Genomic DNA, 19461 nt, shown 5'->3' on the forward strand with positions numbered 1-19461 from the left:
CTGCACACTCAAAAAGTCAGTGCTGCCCCTCTATGAACATGTGCCAGTGTATGGGAATGTAGCGGAAGATTTGGTGAGGAGGTTAGTTAAATGTAAATACGCTCAAGTGACTTGCACTTGTCTGTAGAAAAAATATATACATCACACTAATTGTTTTACTGACCTTGTGTGCTTGATGAGTAGAACCTCTGTGTTAGATAACATAAGCCTGTGAGAAACTCCGGGCACTTTATCACTATGTCTGAGATTCCTGCTTTGTTGTGAGCAAGAGCGGGAGGCTGCGCCTGCCTGAAGCCTTGAAATACAGGCGAGCTCAGCAGGCCCAGCGATCTTCCAGCAGGGCTGAGCTCACCAGCGCCTGCGTCCCCGCTTGTGTCACCTCTGCCTGGGAGCTCAGGTGCTACTTCGGAGATCCCTCAGTAGAGAGGTAACTAAAATAAAACTTGCTTTTTGCAATGCATTCGTGGCCTCTGGCTCTTCTTGTGATGTGCCTGCGTATGTGTACACAGCCAGGCTACAAGTATCCATTTAGCAGGAAGTAAAATATTCCTGATGAAATAGATTCCCCCAGTAGGGACTCTTCTCCCTCAACAGAACAAGATCAAACAACATACACATTCGCATCCCACCAACCTTTTATCCTCTTATACCCATCCATTTAAATCCAAACCACAGGCTTAAATATTGTAACAATCCTGCAAATCCCAGGATTACACCACATATTGTTCTGGTCATCTGAAGGATAACTAACTTTACCAGGTCTGAAGAAGTAGCTGCTCAGCAGGCATGGGGGTGTTCCTGGCTATAACTGCTACATGTTTCAATGTTGTTTTGACATTATTTTTTTCTCCTAAAGCATTTTCACATTTACTATCCAAAACTGGGAAAGTCTAAAAGGAATGATCAAGCACAACCCATTACACCTGCACAAAACATGGTGGTGGAACAACTGGCACAGCAAAATTCTTCTCACTGCCTGCCATTTGTCTTTGGGCTCCACTGCAGCACAAGACCATCAGGCCATGCTTGTCAGAAAAGGTTTTTTTCAGAAGCTGGCAAGTCAGCAGATCACAAAAATGACCTACCAACCCTACTGCCTGGGCCCTGAGGGCACCAACAGGCCTTAGTTGCCCTGAACAACCTCCCCAGGATCCCGCATCCACACCCCCCGTCCACAAACCTGCACACCTACCTAAGCTCAGGTCTGGGCACCCAGTCCTGACCTAAGTTATGTCATGGGTGACCCTACCAGCCTTTTCTCCTGATGTCCAAACTTACTGGCTGGCCTTCCTGGATGAATGCCATACCTTTTTTATGGTTAAGCCCTGTCTTCCAGGTGGACATATTCCCAAATTGTTACCTTACCCTACTTGGGACCATGGCCAGAGCCTGTCACAACCCTGCCTGGGTACCATGTGGCTGCACCCCATCGTTGAAGGTGCTCCCCATCCTGGGCTCACCCTTGACTCCCAACTCATTGCCCCTCCTGGGGAGCCCTGTTCCTACTGCTCCCTGACACCTGTATTCCCCCATGTCAAAAGGGATAAACAGAAATTGCACTAAAAATAACTCATTAAAAATTTGCAAGGCACACATTGACTTTCTGATTAGGAAGTAAAAATCTTCTGGACCCAAACAATACAAGAGGTGGAAATTACCAGACACTGCAAATTACTTCTGCCTCTGGTTTAATCATACACCAGAGTACAAGGCAATCCACCTGGGGCCTGTTCAACCAACTAAGATTCAGGTTTACTACTGAATTACAACGTCCTTAGGCAATGTCAGCAGAACAATGACATGTAACCCAGGAGGGAAGAGATGGTCCTGGTGAAAAAGGGTCAACTCCCATCTCCTCCAACAGCTTCCTGGATGTTTGTGGGTAGTTGCTAGGAAGGAGGTTAATTTTACCGATTTGGCCATTTTACTGCAACCTAAGTCTCCCAACGAAGCAGATAATTGGGATAAAGCACAGTCTCACACCTGAGTTTGAATAAATCTGTCAGAATTACTAGCTTTGGTAGCCAGCAACTGTTTTCAGCAATAACTTGCTGTTCTGTTGTGCCAGGGCTACCCCCTACCTCTAGGTTAAACTACACAAGTTCACAGCAGCTCCATCACACGTGTCGGTGTTGCCACTGCGTATCAGGCCAGAGGACTCTGCTGCAGCAGGGCCATGAATACACAGAGTGCCCCAGTGCTGCAGAAGAGGAAGAACAGAGATAAAACCAAGGCAGGAACCAACTCCTCTTTCCTGCCAGCTAATTGCTATGGTCCACTTGAACGTGAACTCTGATCTGTGCACCCTCTATTTTGGATGAAAGTCCTTAATAAGGTGTCCCAGCCATACTTTAGCCATGGATACAGAAACACAAACATGGGGTTCTCGGATCATGTTTATTCACAGCATGACCTCCTTGCAGCTGCCTCACTTGCATATGAGACAGCAAAATACATTTGGGTCAAAAGTGCTTAACTTGCAGTTTTGACCTCTCAACCTTGTATTGTTGTGACAGATTATTGGCAGCCCAGGAAGACAAAGCTTCCCTCCTTCCTGGGGTCAACCTCTTTTCCCTAAGGATCACCTTATAAACAGAGATGAAGAAAGCAGCAAGTAAAATAAAATCTGAGCCTTATTCCCTGAACTTGACGATGTCTTCGCTTGTTAAAAAGTGGCAAACCCGCTTGCCAAAGGGGATGGGAACGGATGGGAACTGAAAGGGCTACTACATAAATTAAACATGTAAACACTGGTTGTCTGCTCAAAAATCAGCTCCTTTAATTTCCACATGCATGGTTATTTGATGCGGACATAGCGTTGCTCCTACATGCCTCCACTTGAGGACGAGGGGTGTACGTTTTTCCAGTTTGCTGCATAACTACATCGTGCTTAAAACTGCCTACAGTTAGAAAAGATGACAAACATGACACAACTCTGCTATTTCCAGCAAGTAAGTTAAGTGAGAAAAAAGACATCACATGTATTTTTAAGCTATAACTGAAATTCTTTAGTAGCCCCTCTCCTGAACATTCAAACACAGGTGTAGCGTGCTGGCAACCTAGTACCAGCCACAACTTGTGACAGAGCAACATTTTTCATAATTCAATGTAAAATTAACCTCTGACAGATGAGCAAGAAGCAAACAAAACTCAGAATTTCACAGACACGGATACATTTTTGGCTATGCTTGTTTGACCATGAGGGGGAACAGAGACTTACAGATCAGCAGGGCAGGGAAAGGCAGGAAGAGAAGAAGTGTTCCTAGATGCCTTGCAGTGTTGACAAAAGCTCTGACTCCCCAAAAGGCCTCGCTGCAGTTCACAGACCACAGCTGTTAGTCCTGTGCATTTGTGGGAAACAGTCACACATGTTCAGCAAGATAGATGGGAAGTTTTTTTGTTTACATTTGCAAGACTGAGGTAGAAAATATCCTTTCAAACACGTCAAGTAGCAGGTATTATAAATCATCAGTTTCCCCACCTTGAACAGCATTTCATGAAGCATTACTTCTGATGCCCCAGACCTCCACAGGAAATGAAGATGATGCTAGATATAAATCTGAGGCTTCTTGGAGCAGTAGCAAACACGTTCATAAAATGCTGTATCAGAGATGTCCATTTCAAGGAACTACTGCCAGCAGTGTCCCACAGCCACCCCAGAGAACATGGAGATCTAAAAGGGAAGGATCTGAGAGAGCATCAGTCAACAGCTGCAGCACCTCATATAGTGTCCTGGTTTCAGCTGGGATAGAGTTAATTTTCTTCCTAGTAGCTGTTGTGGTGCTGTGTTTTGGCATGAATGAAAAGAATGTTGACAATACACTGATGTTTTACTTGTTGCTAAGTCATCAACTTTTTCAGCTTTTTATACCATGCCAGGTGCCCAAGAAGCTGGGAGGGGGCTCAGCCGAGACAGCTGACCCAAACTGGCCAAAGGGATATTCGATACCGTATGACATCATGCTCAGTATATATTTTGGGGGAAGCTGGCTGGTGGAACTGCTGCTTAGGAACTGGCTGGGTATCGGTTGACAGGTGGTAAGCAATTGCATTGTGCACCACTTGTTTTATATATTCTTTTGTTATGATGATTATTATTGCTATCATTGTTATTATTATTTTCCCTTTCTGTCTTAAACTGTTTCTCTTAACCCACAAGGCTAATGTGTTTTTTTTTTTTTCTTTTCTGATTCTCTCCCCCATCCCACTGAACTAGGGGTGGTGAACAAATGGCTTTGTGTCATGTTTAGCTGCCTGTCAGGTTAAACCACAACACATAGGAACTTTGACCGTAAAACTGTAATAAAATAAGAATGAGCAAAGTGCAGGGACAACACCTTATTTTATAGAGAGGCAATATTTTAATTTACAGATATGTTAATCATGAGCACATCAGCAAAAACCCAGGATTGATCAGGCACATCAGCCTTGATCAACACTTAAGAGCTTTGCCTCTGGTAGACCTGGGCACAAAGGCAAAATAAAACAAAAAGGGAAGAGGCAGGCCTTTTTGTCACCTATATTGATCATCAGTACAGTAAATCTTTTATTGGCAAAAACTGTCCAAGCACAATGCTATCTTGAGTGAGACAGGCGTGCTAATCCAAAAAAAAAGAGAAAAAAACCCCACCAACCCAGGTGTCTAAGCACAGGCTTGGCCTCCGTCTCGGTTTGTCTACATCCAAACCATAACATGATATCTCAATAGACATTTGTATAATGGCATTGCTATGACACTTTCACCTAGACAACCACTCTTCTGTGTTGAACACTACATAGAAGGTAATCCATCCAGGTGAAGAAAAGGCTGCCTGTTGCTTAGATAGTGCATGGGAGAGGATAGATGAATAAAGGAGGTGAAATGCTCTCTGCACAAGGCAGGTAAAGAACTGGCAGTAGAACCCCAGTTTACTGAGCTGCAGTGTACCTCTCCCATTAGGCAACACTATGCTCTTAGTCATGACTACGTCTCTCAAGCAATGGAAGCACCAAAGACACCAGATGTCTCCTATGCAGCAAACTTTGCTGTACTCCACTTGAAAAGGCACATTTTGCCAATTACTTCCAAGCTCTATTTATGCAACCTGACTTCAAGCTGGGCGTGGAATGCTTAAGTATTAGAAGCCACTAACTAGAATTACTTCCCAAGAGCTAGTGAAGGCCTTTGATATTTTTCCTTCAAGTATGCCTCCAACTTCTGATCCAGAAAAGAAAGGCCATTCAGCATTTGTCAGGGCATACACAGGGAAGATTTACACTTTAAAAACCTAAACATAAAGGCAAAACACAGTGAAAAGTTAAAAGCAAGATCTGTTTATGCCTTTGTTCTGTAGTACAGCCAAGCAGAGGAGATCTGTAGCTTAGCATCAGGACTCAGATGACCTGGGACACAATTCATGGTCCCATGGAGGCAACACCTTGTACAAGAGAGCTCAAAAGGAGCTCTCAAAGCCTTGTGTATCTGCAACAGCAGGATTTTCCTGGCAGGAGCAACCACAAAGGACACACAAGACTGTCCACAACAGGCATCCTCACAAGCCTAGAGCATATCTGGATGGGGCTGCAGTGGTGTCCCTTCAGCTCAGTGCAGGGACTTTGGTTGTGCCTGACATCTAGTTCACACTACAAGCTATTCCAATCCTAAAAGGGATTGCAGCCCTTAGACCATGCAAGTGTCAAGCTCCACAAGACCACCTTACCCTCAAGTTTCATTCCTGAATGTGTCACTGACATGGTGGAAAACCATTTACCAAATCCCTGCACACATACCCTTCCTGTCTACGCCTTAGTTGCCCTAGCTGTGGCACTTTGTGGAACAAGGCCAGGTTGGATGGGGCTTTAAGCAACCTGGTTTAGTGGAAGATGTCCCTGCCCATGGCAGGGGAGGTTGGAACTAAATGATCTTTAAGGTCCCTTCCAACCAAACTATTCTATGATTCTATGAACATTTTTAAGCCTTCTGATGAAAGCACAGTATTACAACCACAGAAGTAGACTGAGGCCCAAACTCTCAAAAGATTTCCAGAAATATTCCTCCTCCTAACTTGCTGCCACTGAAAGCTTTCAACTGCAGCAGACATCAGGAAAGCACAGACTTGCCATTAACCAATATACAACACACATCACTTGACGTTCAGCAGTGTTTCCGAGCTCCCACAATGCTGGAGAAATACACTAGGCATAAACCATTCTGGCAAAGTAAGAGCAATTGAGGTACAATCCAATGACAAGAGATCCCTTCACGGCTGGAAAGGGAGCATGAAATAAATCTCTCTTAGTCACATTACATCCCAATTAATGTAGAAACAAGTAAAAAGTCTGAAAAATACAAAGAAAACTAAAAGAAAGGGGAAAAAATTCTATGTAAAGATTGGCAACAGGAAACAACTCAAGCTAGTTTGGACATGAAAGAATTAGGGCCTGTTTCCCTTGGTGTCCAGCCACACAGAGGGAATGGGACGCATTTCTAGTTGCACAAAGAGTTCTTACAGTAACATGTTATGATGCTGGTTACAGCATTCTTGAGATGGATGAGGCTGTAAGCAAAAACATTATACTGATGTATAGGCTATGTGCATTACTAACCATTCAGACAACAGCCTGATGTATATTTTTGTTTTGCAAACTGTCCTGGCACCCTCTGCAAAAATTCTCCTTTCTCTACTCTGGAAGATTTTAAGAAAAGCATTCAGGAAACAGGCAACACAATGGAGAAAAGACTCACCAGAAACACACTGATGTGTTCTGGGGAAGGAAAAAAAAAAAAAATGATGAATCAAGACAGCCAAATCTGAAGACGATTTTAATTAAATCATGTCTGTCTTATACTATCCATTTCAGCTCATTTAGTATCTCAAAAGAGTTAGTCTCAAAATAGTTAACAGCTCCAGCAGCTCTAACTTTTTTTCCAGTTTTTTCTTTAACGCAATTATGCTTTTGCTGTCGCACCAGAAACATTAATAGCTTTTTCTGCGTGGGATGGAGAAGCTCCACAGCAGGACCAGAAGACTTCGATCATATGGATGGCCTGCATGCTAATGGTTACATATAGCTTATCTGTCAATGTCATTTCCACTGAAACTAATGAAAATAGACAGCACTCCCTTCAATTCCTCAAACATGTATCTCTGTGGGAAAAAAGCTACCATTCACTTGAATGCAGAACTACTCTGTGAAGGGCAAAAAAAGCAAGCAGAAAAGCAAAGCTGTTATTCTATTGTATTTTGCTCTGTAGGAAAACACAGAGGGACAAATTCTGCTTTTCGTTACAGTTGCTTTGATCCACAATTGATATAACCAAGTCAATGGAGCTGACCCAGATTTACAGGGGAGAAACAGTTCAGAGCTCCCCCCAAGCCTGCAATCCTCTATCTCTGCCACCACGAGGGATGTGTGCCCTTTATGCAATTCAAAAAGCCTCTGCTCTGGCACAGTAGACCTGACCCAGTGTTCGCTAAAATCAACTGAAAAGCGACCATTGACTCCTCCAGTCAATCATGCAGACCTCATGCAGTCAATGCACCAGCCAATTCAAACCACTGGTCAATGTACTCCTTTCAGAAAAAGTCATTAAACCTTGTGGCTTGCCCAAACTCCAAACCCAAAGCCTAACAGGCATTATTTGAGCTTCCCTAAACTTGCCACAAAGGATCACCAAGTCTGGTTCAGGAAGAGATGGAAGGTGAAGAGGCAGACACCAACCAGCATGGTCCACAGGATCACTAGTGCAACGGTGTCAGGAGCTTTGCACAACATCCAGCTGACTGATCCTACAGTTCCTCAACCAAGACAGCGGGACACAGCAGTGCTTGGCAGGCAGAACATGTGTGTCAATAGCCACCCTGATTCCCTGGTGTATTTGTCCCACTTGATTAGCAGTTACGTCGACTTCATAATTATGGACACAAATACACGCACTTAAATCCAAAGATAAAGCGCTCATCCCCATCTGGAAACTCAAATATATTTTAGAAGTTAATCATGACCAAAATACATAATCAAGACAGCCTTTATCAGGTTTATATTTATGACCCTAACTGACACATTTTCTTAATCATGAAGTGTTTAAAAAGTGTTAATTCCCTCCCCCTCAGTTACTATAAATTCTCTCCTCTCACTTCCAACACAGGCTGTAAAAATACAGATTACTAGAAGGACATATTCCTGGTACCTGCCAGTGTGGGTCACTTCAGATAATACAGACATTTTTGTTTTGCCTGCATACCAATCAACTTGAAAGCACAATAATGCAAATAGTCTTTAAAAGGATTTGTACTACCTAAAGCTCTTTGTTTTAAGACAAGGTATTATGGTAGCGATCATTTGTGGGATCCAATTATAACCACCTTATTAATTATATGTCTACCTTCCTTAATCCAAAAACCCCTACAAGTTATCCATTTTAAACTTCTTGACCCCCTTATATAATCATCTCTCAGCCAAAAAGAGGATGAAAATTACTACATACATCACATGCTACATGAATTCAGAAGGCATCCCTCTCTGAGGGTCCTAAAACTCACCTTTTCACCATTTACAAAATTTATCTTGAATTGTCACAATGTCTTAAAAATGAACAGAAGGCGTTGCCTTTTAAAATAAAACAAACTAGGAAAAAAAACTCCACAGTTCTCTGTTTTTTTCCAGAGTACAATGTGTTTGAGGAGTGGATTGAAACCCAGCAAAGCCTTTTATTCCTTGTGGATTATTATGTGCAGACTCTGCAGTTAAAACCCATTATCTCCCACCACTCGGCCAAGTGACATAGAAAGATGTGATCTTTCCCTGTTACTGAGGATGGCATCTTTTAGCCTGAGACAAGGTCCAAAGCAGCAGCAGCTCCTTCGCAGACCAAGCACAGCTGAGAAGGACCAGATGCCCCTCTTTCACCTACTAAAGTAGAGAAAACAGAGGCCAGACCCTGCAAAACCACACACAGATGACTTTACTCACATCCTTGAAATGAAGGCTACTTATCGCAAAACAAGCAGACAACACTTACAGGACATGAGCATTTCACACCTGTTTTCCCATGGCACGATCCACCTACCTTCATATCACTTTTTGGATAGAGCTACCACCTCCCAAACCCCTGGAATCACAGTGCCGTGAGAAATTCTGTTCAATTGCATTGCTTGTATTTTCCATTTCCCCCAGCACCTTCTTTTAAGTTTTTTCATAGGAGTGTGAAGCCATTGCAGCAGTGATTGATAGAAACAGATGCAAAGTGATCCTTCAGTGTCTACAGCCTGGCACAAACAAGATGAAGGCTACCTCGAAGAGGCACTCTTACTGTTTAAGCTGACATACCCTCATAAAAATTGCTGCTCTTCTTCAGCCTAGAAAGAAAGAATTCATAAAATCATTACTTCTCTCAAGCTGGATGTTCCCAAACACATGTAAGTTGAAAAAAAATAACAGAACTGAGAAACCCCACTGATTATGTGTTTCAATTAGTAAAATAACACAGGCAGGCACCTACAAGGAGCCCTTTTGCACTTCTGGGATTTCTTTTAATAACAAAGAACTTCATATTCCTTACAGCAGCCTTGTTAGGAGAAAAGGGTTTGCACTTCAGAAATCAATGGATTTGGATTACCTGGGCTGTCAACTACAGATTTTGTAGGGAGTGAGAAGATGGGTGGGTGCATGTGCACAGCCTTTTTTTAAGTCAGCATGTTGTAAGTGCTCATACTCAGCTTTTTTAATCCAGAGATTCAAATTTGTCAGGAGGAAAAAAACTGAAATATTAAGTTACCAAACCTAGCCTCAACATCAGTCAGTCTGCTCTAATGACATTTTACTCCAAAGTTTCCAGGGGCAGACATATAATTTTATTTCTTTGAAATAACATCCCCTTCTGATGCTTACAAGCTAAATGTTAATGCCTCATTTATGACTTCACTAATGTGTAAAAATTAATAAGGCCAAAAGCAAAGCTGTCATTTACTTTCACTGCCAACATTGGCCAAAGTGTAAAAAGCAAGCAAAAAGACCTTATTAGTTTAAAATAAAAACAAACTGAATATCTAAACCTGAAACATACAAGACAGGGAAATTTCTTTAATACAGGGAAGCCTCCCTGACATGCATGGACACAAAGCTTGCTTGCTGCAAATTAACAAATGCTTGTGCTGCACCCATTTATACCATGCTGTTTAGTCCAAGTCCTGTTAGTGTGTTGCAGAAACAAGAGTCCTGTCATCCACCTTGGCTCTCCAAGACTTGCCAGCACAGAGCTTTTTAACTCTCTTTAAGGTCATAGAGTGGAACAGGCAAAACAAGCCAGCTCCCACAGATGGACCTGCAGGTCCCATGTCCCCTGTGAAGGGCTCACCGCCAGCCCCCAGGGACCAAACTCAGCATGAGAGAAGGGGCAGAGCAGAGCACGCACGCTGCCATGGGATGGTCACCACCCTCTGTGCACTTATTCCTTATACATAAATACACACTATCCGTGCTGCCTTTCATTAGGTACTTCCTAGTGATGCTACAGCTGCTGTGACGACCCAAGAGGACAGTGGGGAGGGAGCTGAAATCTAACAGGGGCCATTCACTTGAAAACCTACTACTTCAGTTTGACAGGATGGAATGGACCTATTCCAGACAATTTCACCAACAACTAACTCCTTACTAAGGAGTACGTGGAGAGGGCAAGCCAACAAACCACATTTATTGATCTGGCATTAAATGAAAAATGGGGGATAACGACATTATGCAAGAGAAGCGACAGAGTCCAAGTGTATACACAGTAGAATTTTGATTTATTCATGAAACCTTAGTTTCAGGTGCCAAACAATTACACGAAAGGGGAACACTCTGTATCCTCCCACTGATTACATTCACAAAATTGGAATCCAAGAGAATCCCTCTGTCTGGCGGCATGAGCCAGAGATAATTAGGAACTGAATTCTCTCGTTGGTTCGCTGTCATCTCTGGTGGTCTCATCTTCTAGTTAGAGCATGAGGCCTGTGCCAGAAACACCACTTTGCCACATGTGAGCATTCTGCCCACAAAAGGATGCTCTCTATACCTTGGATACTGAAACACCAATAAGGAGGAATTAACCAAATTCTACAGATTCAATTGCAACTGTAAGGACAAATACCTACCTCATCCGCAAAGATCTTACATGAAAGGGCTCCACTGGGAGCAGGAACATCTAACAAAATGCAAACGTGCTTTGAAACATTATCCTTATACTATAGTAGGTGGCTGCTCAATCTAAATGACCCATCACAGACATCTATTCGTCTTTATCCCAGACATGTCAGGTCTACACAAACCCAAAATCCCTGAACTTAATTTTATTTCCGTAATGTGAAGGGGAAAACTGCTCTTTTCATTGATTAGAAGTGGGCCCTTCACTCACACATCCACACTTCTTTTTATAAACGTTGACACTTCGACAAGTCACACACAGAACTCAAATATTTGCTTTGAACACCAGGAACAATCTGCAATAAAAACCATCGGATTCAAACCATTGCATCCCCCAACCCTGTCCTTAACTCCCTCGGGATCACCTTAGATTTGACACGTAATACATATGCATCAGCCCAAAAGGCTTGAGAGGAAAAAAACGTGCTGGAGTGACATTCACACAAGGACAAGTGCAGCAGCTTTGTCAGGCAGGATTTGATACAGTATGTCTGGCAACAAGAGTCAAACAAAATATAGAAGTGCTGGCTTCGGGAAAAGTAACATGGATCTAACTCCTTCCAATTCTCTGAAGCGCTTTTAGAGTTAGTTACATGGTACAGTACAAGATAAACTACCTGCCACTTCTAAAAAGTAACAGAAACAATTTAAGAATTCAGAAATATGCTCGCCCTATACACAGATAAAATTGACATACTAGTTGCACTCAATCAAGTGTATACATTCATTCATAAAAAGCACTGGGCATTGCTGCTCTATACGTTTATTTCTAAAGGAAAAAGAAAGTTTCGATTCACAATGACTTCATCTCTGAAAAAGTTAGACTTCAGCTGAGTAATGACAGTTCTACATCTGTGAATACAGAGTGTTAATGCTATGGAACTCAGCACAAAGTTTCCCAATATTGATTCACAGTAACAACAACAACAACAACAAAGAGCTTATAAAAGTCTACATTGTAGAAATGGTAACTGTGGAGCAATAAGCATTCTGATAAATTAAAATTTATTAAGACTTTACTGTTGACAGTGTCAGGTAACTCTACCTTGAATCCATTCAGAAACAGAGATTTTTATTTCTTAAGGTCAGCAAGCAGTTGTTTCAAAAAGCTACGCTCATATGTACTGAAACAGGAAAAGAAGCGCTGCTAATAAGTTCAATACTCACTAATCATGAAGACTTTCAGAAGATTCAAAGAGCAGTTTAACTCTCAACTTCAAGTAGTTCCAGACTATCAGTACCTTTGAGAAGAGGGACCACAGTAAGTTTGCTCACACTGATGGTGTAGTCCCACAGAAATTGATGAAAAGCTTACAGGGACACCAACAAAAGGATTCAGCACGGACCCCTTGCAGGTGCGCGGCAGGGTTTCTGCCTGCGACTGGGGGGTGGTTTTCATTGCATGCAATTAAATGAGGGCCACGTTCTTGTGGCTGTCAAACAAACTCAATTTCTCAGTATCCCAAACAGAATAATTTAAAACCAGCAGACAGAGTCCGTCAAAGGAATGCCACACACCCACTGCTTTGCAGATCTCATTCCCCTTTGGTAAGCAGGGGAGAAAGCAAGGATCAATTGCAAGATGGCAGACTGCTGCATTGATTTTCAAACAGAATCTTCTATCAAAACCAATGGTGAGGTTGTCTTCAGACATAAGGAAAAAAATCTCATAAGACCCGAGTTGTTCTGACATCTGAGCAAAGGTAGACATCAGCCTTCTGTAAGGAACAGGCAGCTATCAGTCATACAGCGCTGCAAGCGTAACTGAGAAGATCATAGACAGGAGGCAAGTCTGAGGATCTATCCTTTGTTAGCACCCACAGGAGAACAGTAGAAGTCTAAAACAGGAGACGAAAAATGGAGCAAAAACATCCTAGTCTGCATTGGGGAAAACAAATAACATCAGGCTTAGATAAGCAAGTTTCATAAACGTGTCTCAGGTAAGATAAAGACACCATTAATTATTCTACCTTTATGTGGAATTTTTCACCTGGAAGGATGCCAGCACATCAGCAGTCTGACCCCAGCCTAGCAGAGCAGCTCCTGCCTGCGCTTACTGACACGCAGCCCCACCGCTCACTGCAGCTGGGACGTCTACAGAAGAAAGCAGACACACCTGGGAAAGCGTACGCAGGCTAAGGACTAGTCAGCAAACCAATTTCAGGGGAAAGGCAGCAGACACAACTATGACGGGCTGCCACCTAAAACCCCAAGGCTGACTCGCTGTATGCAGAAAGAAGTTGCAGGAGCATGGAACAATGATCAGGTTGCACTCAGTTATGCGGGTAGCACACAGCAGGAGAGTGAAGGGGAGAAGAATTCTGAGCAAAGGGCTGGGGGAAATCCCCATTCAGCTACAGCAAACACTGCAGAATGTTGTTGGTTTGGGGTTTTTTTTTGGTTTTGGTGGGTTGTTTTTTTTTTCCCCCCCCCCAAGAAAAAGCTAGACAGGCAACAGGAAAATACAACAAAGTCTCTGCTGCCATTTTCTCCCTCAGGAACAAACAGTTCCCCAAACCCACAGATAAGCCACAGAAGCCAGGATCATCTCCAATGTTTTCTTCACAGTGCTCATGAGAACCAATGAGCAGCCGCCTTCACCTTCCTCCACCAACAACTGGTCAGGGAACCTAATTTGGGAGGGGTGGGTTCCCCAGAACATATGCAAATCTGCGCTGAAATTCAGACAATGCAAAGGTGCATTAATCAGACAGCACATTCACCACCATCCTCCCAACAAAGAACGGGTATGGAACCAAAAACAACAAGGAGTAAAAAGCACCTGATCTCCTTCCAATATGCTGGTATTTGAGAGGCAGCGCAAGGGGACACAACATCAAGTTCTTCCACAAAGATAAGTGCAAGCTCACCTCTGACACTTCAGGCTTTGGGTATGTTTCTGTTGTTAGGGGTTGGTTTGTTTTTAAGAAAGGTTTCTGTTAACTATGTCATTTTCCTACTTATTTATCCCAAAGGAAAAAAAAAAAAAAGGCAAAAATTTGTCTGCCTAATGTTTCTAGCAAGAGATCCACATTCAGACTTCCTAAAATGGAAAAAGCCCCTCTAACAGATGAAAAGTTGTCTTGTCCCCAAAGGGGGCTGGACTCATTATTTCATGTCCTTCTGGCGTCTTCCACCTTCTCTGTGTCATACCTAAAATTGTTTGGAAAGCTCTGTAGGCAGAAAACAGGTCTCCTAAAATTCACCAAGAGAACCTGGAGGGTGAAGAAATTGCCAGATTATTAACAAGGAGCTGACACTTCTTGCAAATAACTTCACCATTAATCTTTATTTTCCACCCAAAAGGTTTGAGATTGGTATTTCTCAGCTAATTCTGATTGCGAAGTGCCTATCTTAGAGAGCACTGCAAGCTCCCGACAGGTGGTAAGCCAGGGTATACCAGGCAGCTCCCTCCAGGAGCCATCCAAAGACACACTCTAGTGCAGACTGGCTAAAATTTAAAACACCCTCCACAACAAAAGGAGTATTGGCCAAAATTTGGTAAGCTCTTTATACCTCCAGCCCCATCCCATCTGACATGCACTCTGCCTCGGGGTCCAGCTCCATTGAATTGAGACACACCTCAAAAAAGGTCACCAACCTACCTTCAAATAAGGACACAATGCCACAAAATTATCTGCTACCTGATGTATATCACATTGGCCAGTCTACTACCTCCCTCTCTCCTGACCCTTCGAGAACTCTATATTGATCTACCACTTGCACCACCAAGACAGTAACACATACAGTCACATAACAGAAAAAAAAAAACCACACACACCACACCACCACCACAACCACCCACCAAAAACAAAAAAAGAGCTGTTCAAGCCTTGCAAACCAAATGGCCACACTCTATTTGGGTCTCAATTAGAGTTCAATAGATTTCTAACAGTTTCCACTATGGAAACAGCCCACAAAAAAAAAAAAAAGTTGAATCAGTTATGATCAAAAAGGTACAATACAATAAAGATGGACAGGTTGTGATCCCATTTATATCCAGATCTACTCCACTGACGCTAACAACCTAAATATGTGTCAAATGGAAAATGGGTGAGGATTATCCTCCCACTGATTTCACAACATCACATTCTCTCCTCAGAGTTTATGGTAAATCCTTTGAATTGTATTAAAATCTCAACCTATTTATAGTTTCACAATAGCACGAATATAAGGCCATAATCTTCAGCAGTTAGCTATAGAGCATATTGAGAACTCTTGAAAGGCAATTTTTCTACATTCAAAAATTCACAGAAGAATATTTAATTTAATCTCTCACCTACTGAATGCTGAGTTTGTGTTCCAGCAGTATAATTCATCTGAAACAAGGGGAAATAATAACTCTTGGCCAAGTTTTCTGAATGTGTGTGCAAACTATGTTACCTGTGGAATGCAACCAATGGAAATATCATACTTCTATTAAGTTGCTGAAGCTGTGTTACAACAAACAATTCTGCATGGTGCCCCGAAGCCCTGAAATAAAGCCTTCCTAAGATCTGCTAAGGGCTGAGCACTCCTTGTGAAACCAGTGAGCGCAGAGCAAACACAGCAGGAAAGAAAAAATATGCTAATTTTTCCAAGGAGTTGGCAGGTATTAACACAGATGGACACCACACGAGAACACATTCATCAAGCAAACGATACCAACTTTGGAGGAGTGGACAGCCGACAGAAAAATGCCAAACGGGACTTGGCTTCACCACAGAACAGCAGATCGACCAATTCCTAATCCTATCAGCGCACTAAGCCTCTACCATTTGACTCCAAAAACTTTAAGGGAATATCATTTTTAATCAGCTATGGCTTGGTGGCCACAAGCAGGGAAGGAAAGAGTCCAACTGAATGCATTCTTTTTTGTTTTTACCAAACAGCTACTCCCTCACTTGCTACAGCTATGCCTGTAGCCACGACACTCCAGAGCTGGCAGGAGAGATTTACAGGTACGGCTGAGGAGATTTGCCTGCCGAGCAGCGTGGCCACTCTGCCAGCTACCGCTGTTGGTCTGCTAAGAGGTACTGCTCCCTCTTACAAGCCTCACTCCTCTGTTCAGCTGTCAGATCCCTCCAAAAACACACTGCAAGTGCAATTTCCACATAACTTCTCAGGCAGGAAGGGGAAAAACAGAGGGACAGATCAATTTTTTTTTTTTGCCATGCTGGATAAATTTCACAGCCAAGCTGCACAAAGCTGTCTCACTGCAATCCATGACGGATCTGTGTGTGCAGAGACCCCATGAAGTTTCTACAGCCCGATCCCACCTTTGTGTGAATCAGCAGCCGACCTACGAGTGACTTCCATGGGAGTCAGCATCCTCCACCCCCAGTACAGCTCTACCCCGGTGTCCACCGCACTAGTAAACTGGAAAATTAAAGTTCCATTAGGTAGCTGGGAGTTTGAAACCGAGGTGATGATTACACTCCTGTGTGCCACCCCGCAGCGTGAGGCTGTACGGATGCCTGTGCCCGGCCAGGAGCTCCTCACCCGCCCGAACGCCCAGGACTAAGGCAGGGCCGGCCAGAAGCACCCCCACGGCGGGCGCCCGGCTCCCCCTTGCCGCGGGCAAGGACGGCCCGGCCCGGGCAGCCGCTCCCGCCGCTCCGGCCAACTTGGGCGAACCGGAGCGAAGTTGCCCGCCGGCAGTAGCGGGTGGCCCTGCCCGGTCGCGTTGTCCGTGACACTCCCAAAACCAAAAAGCAGCGAAGCCGAGAAACTCGCAATCCTGGCGGCGGGTGCGGGGAGCCGGGCCGGGGGTCCCCCCTCTAGGCGGGGAGGGACCCGCCGGGGATGGGCAGCTCCCGGAGCCGCTCTCCGCCGCGGCGGGCTCGCCAGCTGGTGCCAGCCCCGTCCCACCAAACGCACGATATAAGGCAGAAAACAATAACAACAGTAAAAAGAAACAACTTTCCTCCCTCCCGCGGGAAGTTTCCTGCGGGGAGCGAGGCGACCTTCCCGCGGCTGCCCCGGGCGGTGGCCAGGAAGGGGCTGCCGGCCGGGCTGCCGGGCGCTGCGCCCGCCGCCGAGCCCCGCGCCTGCCGCAGAGGCGCCGGAGGAGAGAGCCGGGGCCGGCGGCAGCCGCTCAAAGCTGCCGGGGTGCCCGCCACCTGCGCCGCCGGGGAGCGGGGCTGGCGCGGAGCCGGGCGCTGCCCTCCGCGGGGCCGGTGGCCGTGCGGTCGCGGTGGCGGCGCGGTTGCGGCGGTGCCGGTGCCCTACCTGGGTGCAACATACTTTGGAAATAGAAGATGACGAGGATGAAGGAGCCCACGGAAGTGACCAGGACCATCCTGCACACCCGGTTCATCCTCATTACTTCCAGCACCGCCGGCTTCATGGCGTTGCCCGGCGGCGCAGAGAGGCGAGGCGCGGCGAAGCGCGGCGCGCACGGCTGGCACTACGAGCCGCTCCGCGCCCGCGGCGCTGCGAGGTGCCTGGGAGGAGCCGCCGCCACCGCCGCGCCTGAGGATGCCCGGGCGCCCGCGCCCCGCACCGGCGGGCGCTAATGCCTGCGCTGGGCGTGACCACGCCGAGCGCCAGGCGGAGGGGCGCTCTGCGCGGCGCGGGGGGGAGGCGCGCCAGGCGGGGAGCCGGGGCGGAGCGCGCCCCCCCCTTCGCCAAGGGGAGAGATGGTCCCGCCCGGCGGCGGCGGCGGCGGCGGCGGCGGCGGGCGGGGACGCGCCGGGCTGCCTCGAGGGGCTACCGCTGCCGCGGGGCGCGCAGGTCGCGTGCGGGCGCCGCAACGGCCGCCGGCGGCGCTGAGGGAGGAGGCGGCTGTGGGGGCTCCCCCGGGCCCGTCCCGGCGCCGCCAGGCCCCGGTCGTCCTCGCAGGCGGCGGCCGGGAGCTGCTGTGGCTGCGGCTCCTCCGGTTGTGAACTTGACCCGCTCGGGGTAACTCTCGCCCTCCTTGAGGGGCTTTGGGTGCGCCAGCCCGCCGGTGGGCGGGCGGGGAGCCGGCCGCCGCCGCTGCCTCCCCTCTTCCCCGCGTCCCGTTTGTGGAAAGAAATCCTCCCACTTTCCCTTTTTTCGGGGTGTGTGGTGCCTGTGTCACTCTGTTAATCCTAAAAGCTGCTTTCCAAGTGTTCTCTCGCTTTAGTACTATGTAAGACATCATTTTATAGCCAGTCCTTGTCGTTTCTTCCTCGGTGTTCCACTGTCCCGCTGGCTGTTAATATTTATAATCTGTGTAAACAGTGAGTTCCAGTAGCACTGAATCATCCCTAGCAAAAACGGTGCCACCTGGCACGCCAGCAATGAAAGGGGGTTTTTTGTGTGTGTGTTTGGGGTGTTTTTTTCTTTTTTAAGTGCAAGAGACAAGTTTTCTGAATTAAGGAACTGATTTCTCATTTTTCTGTGGAAAATAAAAAGCTTGTTCCCCCAAGGTTACTCCACCGAAGTCTACCTCTTGGTGGTCGGAGAGCAACAACAGGCAATGAGATACAAGACGTACGTGGGAGGAATGCAGAAGAGCTTAGTGCAACAGAACAAAAGGCATCTGCCTTGCCCACACGTGCGTTGGGGTTTGGGACATCTGGGGCTTCTGGTGGGCCAGGGGTGTGTGAGCAGCTGCAGGTCAGTTAAGTCCTGAGCTAGGTTTCTAACATTAACCACACAGCAGGACTCCCAAACTGGGACTATCCACTTCCTCAGAAACGGACAGGTGCTGGGAAGTACATGACTGAATGAAATCAGCTTCTTAGCAATGTAACATTTATCCTTGCACTGTGTTAACTGTTCTATTTGTTCCCCTGGTGCACTCAAATACCGTTTTACTATTGCTTTTCTTTTCGCTAAAGTGAAAATCATTTTGCTGATGCTGATACTATCTTTATGTGTAAAAGGATATTTTCCCTTCAGATTTCTGTCCTCGTGTGGTTGGGGGGAGGGGTCTTTAAAATGGAAACAACCCTAAACAGACCCAGCCCAAAGCTGGGAAGCAAGTGGGGTTAAACAGATTTTAAGCTAAACCCCACCTCCCACACCCCCCGAAAAACAACACCCAATGAACTCGTACCAAAAAGGTGCGAGTATTCCTTCCTGGCTAATTGTGACAGAAACGTGTACAATCATCAGTTTTCCATTGAGGCTTCCCAAAAGCCAATTAAAAGGATTTTACCTTAAGGAGAAACCAATAATAGGTGGACATTTGTAAGAGAGTAGATTATTTAGGCTTGGCCTAGAGTTCCTTTTTATTAGAGATAATTTTGATTGTTCATTAAGGTTTTATGCAATATTAATTTTGGTAACTTTCTGCAGATGTTTTTTTCAGCAGTTTCGATATGCAGTGACCATTTTCTAGTCTTCCTAATG

At 45.6% G+C, this 19461-nt stretch overlaps 1 protein-coding gene across 1 annotated transcript in view; it reads right to left on the bottom strand.

Annotated features, from left to right (window-relative positions):
- Positions 1–17488, bottom strand: part of CHST11 (carbohydrate sulfotransferase 11) — a 177544-nt gene extending 160056 nt beyond the window's left edge. The window contains exon 1 of the mRNA XM_065653485.1: positions 17386–17488. Coding sequence (XP_065509557.1) covers positions 17386–17488 — 103 coding nt within the window. The remainder of the gene's footprint in view (positions 1–17385) is intronic.
- Positions 17489–19461: the final 1973 nt, after the last annotated feature.

The sequence above is a fragment of the Caloenas nicobarica genome, chromosome 1, assembly GCF_036013445.1.
Source record: "Caloenas nicobarica isolate bCalNic1 chromosome 1, bCalNic1.hap1, whole genome shotgun sequence".
NCBI classification, from domain to species: Eukaryota; Metazoa; Chordata; class Aves; order Columbiformes; family Columbidae; genus Caloenas; species Caloenas nicobarica.